Source organism: Musca domestica, unplaced genomic scaffold (assembly GCF_030504385.1).
Source record: "Musca domestica strain aabys unplaced genomic scaffold, Musca_domestica.polishedcontigs.V.1.1 38, whole genome shotgun sequence".
Lineage (NCBI taxonomy): Eukaryota > Metazoa > Arthropoda > Insecta > Diptera > Muscidae > Musca > Musca domestica.
In genome coordinates, this window is record NW_026712324.1 from 2,927,164 (window position 1) to 2,935,198 (window position 8,035).

General features: G+C 31.1%; 1 protein-coding gene across 1 annotated transcript; it reads left to right on the plus strand.

The window, feature by feature from the left end:
• Positions 1-3,236: 3,236 nt before the first annotated feature.
• LOC101891265 (uncharacterized) lies at positions 3,237-4,184 on the plus strand. The gene is made up of 2 exons (XM_005175718.4): positions 3,237-3,463; positions 3,693-4,184. The coding sequence occupies exons 1-2, from the start codon at positions 3,452-3,454 to the stop codon at positions 4,047-4,049; spliced, it is 369 nt and encodes a 122-aa protein (XP_005175775.1). The 5' UTR covers positions 3,237-3,451; the 3' UTR covers positions 4,050-4,184.
• Positions 4,185-8,035: the final 3,851 nt, after the last annotated feature.

The following is an 8,035-nucleotide window of genomic DNA, read 5'->3' on the forward strand; positions in this document are numbered from 1 at the left end:
CAATAAAGGGATAAAGCCAGACCATTTTGCAACAACAAAATACTACGATATCCCGAACAAACAAGCCACACTGTTCTATTTTAAAGATTTTAACTAAATGTTTAATGGATTTTATTTTTTTTTTTTTGAAAATTTTCTAATTCTTTTCAAATGGTGGAGGGTATTCAAAGTTCGGCCCGGCCGAACTTACTGCTTTTTTACTTGTTGAAATTTCAATGGCTAATTTGTCAATATTTGCCGCATGGAATATTGCGATCTATAAAAATGAAATATTCCTTTCTATTAGACAATTAAGACCCTCTCAATTAAAAATGTTCCTTTCTTCTGAAAATGGACTCTCAATTTAAGGATGTTGTCTACAATAAAGGAGCATTTCTCTAATAGAGGTTTCTTTCTTTTCAAATATTTTCGTTTCATATCTGCAAGAATGGTCTATAAAGAAGAAAAAATCCATATAAAATGTACCTTTCTGTTTTAAAGGACTTCTTCTATAAGAAAAATATGTAAGAAAGGAGAATTTTTAGAATAAAATACATTTTGTAGAAAAAAATACACTTTTTATAGGATTGACTCCTTTTTATTAAAAAGGCCCCTCTCAATAAGAAAGAGTCTTTTTTTAAAAAGTAACCCCATAAATATGATATATTTTTTTCTCCAAGATAGGACCCTCTCTATAAGAAATGTTCCTTCCTTCTTTTTCAATAAAAAGGACTCTTAATTTAAGGACAATTTCGAAAATAAAGGAACATTTTTTTCCTATGACACCTTCCATATGAAAGGGTGATTTTAAGGACTCATCTAAATAACCTTCGTAAGGACAGCTGTTTTTGAAACGAATGTGAATCTAATGACAACTTTTGAATAACATTTCCTTAAAAAGAAGGTGCTTAAGGATCCTTCATTTACGAAAGGTGATGTCCTTAAGAACTTGTGCTTCTAACAACTTCTGCTATAGGAATACATGCTTCTAGGGGCACTCTCTATATAAAAAAACTGGTAAGAGAATGGTTTATTCTAAGGACACTTCATAATAACATTTTTATAAAAAAAAAGGTAATTTTATGGACTAATTTTAAAGCAAATGCTCTTCTAAGGAAAGACCTTAGGAACCCCTTATTTAAAGTAGAAACCTTTAAATAATAATATGTTTTTCTTTATGCCTTTTACCTTCCACTAAGAAGGGTATTTGAAAGGATCCTATCTATCATTAATACTTTTAAAGAAGGTCCTCAAAAATCATTTATATTTAAGAAAAAGGCGATTAAGATGTCCTATTAAGGACCTTTTCGACAAAAATACATTTATTCCAAAAAAAACTGAAAGCACAGCTATCCACTAGATATGGACATACGAACATTTTTATAAAACAAAACTGATGCACTTTCAAAGAAATGCCTCAGGAACCACTTATATAGAATAGAAGCCATTAATTAAGAAACTGTTTTTCTTAAAGCCATTTATATTAAGGACACTTTCCACAAACAACGGGAAATTTAAGGACCCCTGCTAAGAGTTTTTAACTATTTTCTTTTAAAGATAATGTCTATTTCAAAAAATTATTTTGGGAACCTGTTAAGATGTCCTCTTAAGGACCCTATCTAGTGAAATATTACATGGCCCTTTTTATACCCTACACCACAAGGTGGTCAGGGTATTATGTCTTTGTGCATTTGTTTGTAACAGGCAAAAGGAAACGAGGTAGACCCATAGTTCCTTTTGATGATCTGCATAGAATCACATTCTGAGTAGATTTATGCATGTCCGTCCGTCCGTTTGTCCGTCTGTCCATGTATTCTTGTGAACAAATTGCAAGTCGCATTTATTATCCGATTGAGATGAAATTTTCCAAACAACATTTGTTTGGCCCAAGGACGAACACTATTGAAATTGGAGATAATCGGTCAAAATTTAGATATAGCTCCCATATATATCTTCGTCCGATTTGCCTTTTATTGTGCACCAAACGTGTAATATCAGTCCAAATAGTATTAAATTTTGCACATACAACCAAATTGGGTCTGAAAATAAGTATGCCAAATTTGATCGAAATCGGTTCATATATAGCTATAGCTCCCATATATATTGTTCATCCGATTTGTTATTTTTGTCCTCCGCAGCCGTAATATGCACTCCGTAACAACAATATTTAGAGAAATATATCAAATACAGCTCAGAAATACAGTTGCTAAATTTTATCGAGATCGGTTCAGATTTGGATATAGCTCCAATATATAACTTCGTCCGATTTACCTTTGATTGTGCACCAAACGTCTAATATTTGCCCAAATGAGATGAAATTTGGCACTTACGACCAAATTGAGTATAGAATCTAGTATGTCAAATTTGGTGAAGATCGGTTCAGATATATCTATAGCTCCCATATATACTGTTCATCCGATTTCTTATATTTGTTACCCATAGCCGTAATATGCACTCCGTAACAACGATATTCTGGGAAATATATCAAATACAGCTCAGAAATATCTTTGCCAAATTTTATCGAGATCGGTTTCGATTTGGATATAGCTCCCATATATATTTTTATCCGAATTCAAATCAATTGTGCACCAAATGGGCAATACAAGTCCGAATTTAAAAGATACAAATGCTTCGGCATATTTAATCCTTTGAACTTTAAATTATAATTATAATCATAGCGTGTATGAATTCTCCCATAAAAACTTTTAATTGTTATGCGGAGCTCTTCTAAATTAGCAAAGTGGTGTAGGGTATCATAAAGTCGGCCCCGTCCGACTTTAACACTTTCTTTACTGGTTTTTAGAATATAATACTTTTAAAAAAATATCCTTCACATATAAAAAATAATTTTTTGTAGCCCTGTTCAGATGTCCTATTGGACCCTTTCCACAAGATATAAAGAAAATCCCCCACAACCTATATGTGGTAACACGCTTACAACAGTTTGAGAATCACTGACATTTGATTTTCAACAGAACAACATACAATGACACACGTGACCACTCGCATATTTAGAATAATGTCACTTACATGGCGACTTTCGTACCTTCATACGAACGAACAACAATGAATGACTTTGTGAGAAAAGCCACTCATATCCAGAATTCTCATATGCTCTCGGAACGTAATATCGGTTCCTGTATGTGTATGTGTGCAGGTATATGTGTGTTAAGTAATATGCAAAATATAATGAATACAGAACAAAAAAGCACTGCTCAAAAGAAAATTATAAAAATCAACAACTACTTGAAATTCTAATTCAATTCTCGGTTAAGCGTATTTCACAACAAAACACCATCAGATATTGAGCGAAGACACAAAAGCGGCTAAAGCGAAATCAATCACACTGTTCTGTTCAAAAAAAAAATCCAAAAAAGAATTAAAAAAAAATATTGTATTCAAAATAAAAATAAGCAAACTATTTGAAGTCGTTTTGAATTTGGTGTTAACTAGTGACGAGCTCTCTATCGCAATGTTCAAATTTGTAAGTTCCAAACGTCACGATACCGATAACCAGTTCGATGATCATATTAACGACGGCTATCACTTTTCAAAATCCAAATCAAAATTGTTACCAAAAAATTCAAATCCCACCACAATTATAATACCCACCACCACCATCACAACCACAACCAAATCCCCAAATGCAATAAATATTTTGGCCAAAAATTCCAATATCACCAACACCACCTCCACCATTGTCCAAACCAAAGAAACAATTACAGATTGTTGTTGCTGTTGTTGTCCTGATGTCAGGGGCTCATGCCAAGCCGGGAGATATTCAGGGAGCTGCCGAGACAGTAGATGTACCACCAGAACATCGTGCTGCCCCACCACCACAAGCTGCCCAACCTCGACCTCAATTTCCGGGCTACAGACCGGGTGCTGTTTATCCCGGCGCTGCTGGCGGTGTCAATCCTCTGTTTCCAACTCTATTCTTCCAGACACAAAACGCCTATGTACCCTACGCCAGCACCTTCAACGCCTATCGAGTGGATCATGCAGCGGCTCCAGCGGCTGTTGTCCAACAGCCACAGGATGTTCCAGCACCTACTTTAGTTCTAATCTAAACTCGTCCCTGCCGAAATGTTGTCAAGTGTAAAATTCAAAATTTTGTTTAATTATTTATTTTTGTTCGTTTTTTGTGCCTAAAAAAATGTTGTTATTGAATTGCAAAATATTTATACATCCGTGAGTGATTTTATTTTTGTAAACATTTTTCTTTCAAATAAATCGAAAATGTGTGTTCGGAATAAAAATATGGTTTTTGTGTGGGTATCGGTTTATTTATTTATTTATTTTTTATCGATTCGGAACATTATGATGCAAAAACATCACTCAAAATAATTTATTATTCTGGTGACATATCCAAGTGCTTTAATTTTGATGGTTGTCAATTTTCCGCATTCTTTGGGGGAGACAAATTTGGGAAGAGATTTTTTGACGATAATAATGTTGGAATTTGAGATATTTTGAAAATATTTTTGAGGAAATAGCTGAGCCAATACAATTTACACAATTTTATTATGAAATAAATTTATTTTTTAAAATTTTATTTTAAACCGCAAACGTATTTTTAAGAATTTTTTTTCAAGGACCAGAAACTAATGGATTTTCAAAGAACACTTTTAAAGGAGCAATAGTTTTTCGTTTTGAAAAAAATATTCAAGGGCCAACAAAGTCTCTAAATGTAAAAATATTTGTTCAGGGACCAAATGAGCCACATTTTAAAGGATCGTAGTGGATTTTTTAAAGAATATTTTGTTAAGGACCAACTTTTTTAAAAAATATTATTTTAAGAATATATATATTTTTTTCTTTTTTTAAAGCAAATTATTTCAGATACTATAAGAGTCATAAATAGTTTTTAATGGACGACCAGGGACAAAAACGTTGATTTTTAGAAAATATTTTTTAAAGGCTGTCTCTTTCAGGTAAACCAAAAGAACAAACCTCACTTCTTTAAATTATATATTTTAAGGACATTCAGAGCAATAAAATGTGTATTCTTTAAGAATACTTTTCAAGGGACCACCACGGCATCAATTGTGGATTTTTTAAGAATATTTTTTCAACGGACGCCAGGACCTCAAAAGTGGATTTTTTAAAGAATATTTTTTCAAGGACCGCCAGGATCGCAAACATGGATTTTTTTAGGAATATTTTTTTAGGGACCACCAGGGCCTCAAACGTGGTTTTTTAAAGAATATTATTTCAAGGGCCGCCAGTGCCTTAAGTGTGGTTCTTTTAATTTTTTTAAGGACCAGTGCCAGTTACTTACGCGTAAATTTTTCAAAGAATATATTTTTTCGAGAAACATCAGAGACTCAAACGTGGATTTATAAATGAATATTGTAATATATTTCGTGCAATCAAAGTGTTTTGGAATTTTTAAAAATAATTTTACAAGTAATAAATTTTTAAAAATTTAAAAATTTTTAAATGACTTTTTCCAGAACCCTCTGGCGCAATATTGATTTTTTTTCTTCTTTGAGGTTATTTTTTTAATCTTTTAAGGACACCCAAGGATATTTTTTATAGTATTGCAAAGACGGTCATTAAAAAATAATTTTCTGAAGGATGGCTTGAAAACAATCGCGAATTTTCTAAAATATTTTTTAAGGAGCACTAAAGACGCATTCTTCGACTTTTTAAAATAATGACTTCCTAGGACGGTATTGTGGATTTTCAAAAATAATATTTAAGGACCCCAAAGAGGCAATCTAGGATTTAGTGACCTTTTAAAATTATTATTTTTTTTTCAAAAATTAAAATATTTCCTAGTACTCTCAAAGATACTAAAATTTACCAGGACACCTAAACAAACGACCAACTGATTCAGTAGTCATTATTTTCCAGGACCAATCCAAGATTTTTTAAAATAAATTTTCAAAAGACAAAAGCCTGGATGTTTTAAAATAAATTTTTAAAGGATTCTGAAGATCTCATCCTTTTTTAATTGTTTTTTAGGCAGCCGAATAATACAGTTTTTTTTTAAATGCTCCAATCCTCCAAATACATAATCTTTTTTATCCATTTTTAAAATATTTCTAACATAAAATAAATTTCAAGGACGCTCATGGACGTTATCTCGCACTTTAATTAAATTTTACGAAGACTCAGTAGAGATTTTATTTGATTTTTTAAGGAGGTCCAAAAACGAAATCTAGTATTTTTTTAAAAAATTTTGTAAAGACCTCTATAGTCGAACATACAAAAATAATTTTATGGGTCACCAAAGACGTAATCGTGTATTTCTTAAAAAAAAATAAAGATTTTTAAAGTATACCAAAGAGGCAATATGTTAAACTATTTTTCAAGAATTCTAGGACTCAACCGTGTCTTTTTGTAAAAAGTTGTAAGGACCCGCGAAATCTGGAAATTTTAAAATATTTTTATAAGAATCCCCATAAACGAAATAATATTTTGCAATAAAGAAATAAACCACTAAAGACCCATTCGGGTAGTTAGAGTAATTTTAGAATAATTGTGTTCAAGAATTTCAAGAATATCGTCGTAGATTTAAGAAAAAAAATAAAGGACGCTCATGGTCCCAATCTTGGATTTTTAGGAACAAGAGAGAGTCAGCATCTTGGACTTTTAAAATTATTTTTGCAAGGACCACAAAATTCAATCAAGGGCTAACATATTATTTTTTTTTTTTTTTTTTTTTTGAAATTTTTTAAATACAATTAAATTTATATAATAAACGTATTCTTTAAAATCCATGGAATTTTAGAGCAGTAATGCTTGTCTTCCAAAACTACAATAATCGACTTTTTAATTGCTTAATAAAGGATGATCACGAGCTCAGTGATTTTTAAGGTTTATAATGGTTGGGCGTGTCGTAGTAGCCTTTGGATTTTCAATTTCTGGACTATTAAAACTATAATATTTAAATTTTTAAAAATGATTTTTACTTTTATAAAAGCAATAGTGATTTTTTAAGTTTTGTCCCTGGACGCTTACACCAATAATTACGTTGTTTTTTGCCTCTCCTCACTGATGTATTATATATGTATCCCTACAGTTTTTTACTATTATTAGACCATCATGATCCTGAACTGTGATCGCGAATTGATCGAAATAATATAAAATTTCCCCATAAAATGTGTATTAACATGCCATAAATAATTAATGATAACTCATCGATTAAATTTCAAATATTAAACTTTATATTCATTTATATTCGCAAGGGATGATTTCAGCACCATCATATCTCCCCATAACACCTATAATAAACACATAACTATATAATTTACTATAAAATTGAAAACAAATTGAACTACATCAGGAAGACATTTTCTCTTCATATAAATCACAATTTATATTTCATCTCCTGAATGTGATAGCTCCGCATTTTAAATATATAATAAATTGTATTCACATAGTCTGAGATTAGATTGCTCTTCCCAGTAAATTGATTATAAATCCGCTCACGTCTGCCGTGTTTGATACACTTTGTTGAGATTCCATGTAATAGGTATGTTTTATACGAATGGTTTTGAATTTTAAACAATTTCTTTCAAAGGCAGCTTTTGTGATATAATTAATGAAAGTGGATTGTATTACGGAGGTGTAATATGTAGAACACATTTAAGGGTGGGTGATCTTTGTGAAATTTGTACCTTTGATTGTCTATGGGTAACTCCATAAATAAAAAATATATATAATGCCCAACTTTTTTGCTCTAAAACTTCTCCTAGTTTCGACTTCGAAACGAGGTAGACTTGTTTTGAAAAAAAGTAATTACATCTAATTGTTATACCTCTTACAATGATGTAGCTCAACACTTGTGGAGATATGATATGATATAGATTTTATTCAGATCCGGTTTTGTATTCTCAAACAAAAAAATTAAATAAAAAAAATTATAATAATAATTAAGGAGAGATTAACACAAAATCGGAGTAACTCGTGTCAGCAGCTGCCAAAAATTTAACATAAAAAATCTAAAAATCTAGAAATATTTGTCAAAATATTTCTTCGAGAACCCCCAAAATTCAATTATAGATTTTTACAGTTTTAAGGTCCTAGAAAGAGACAATCTAGAAGT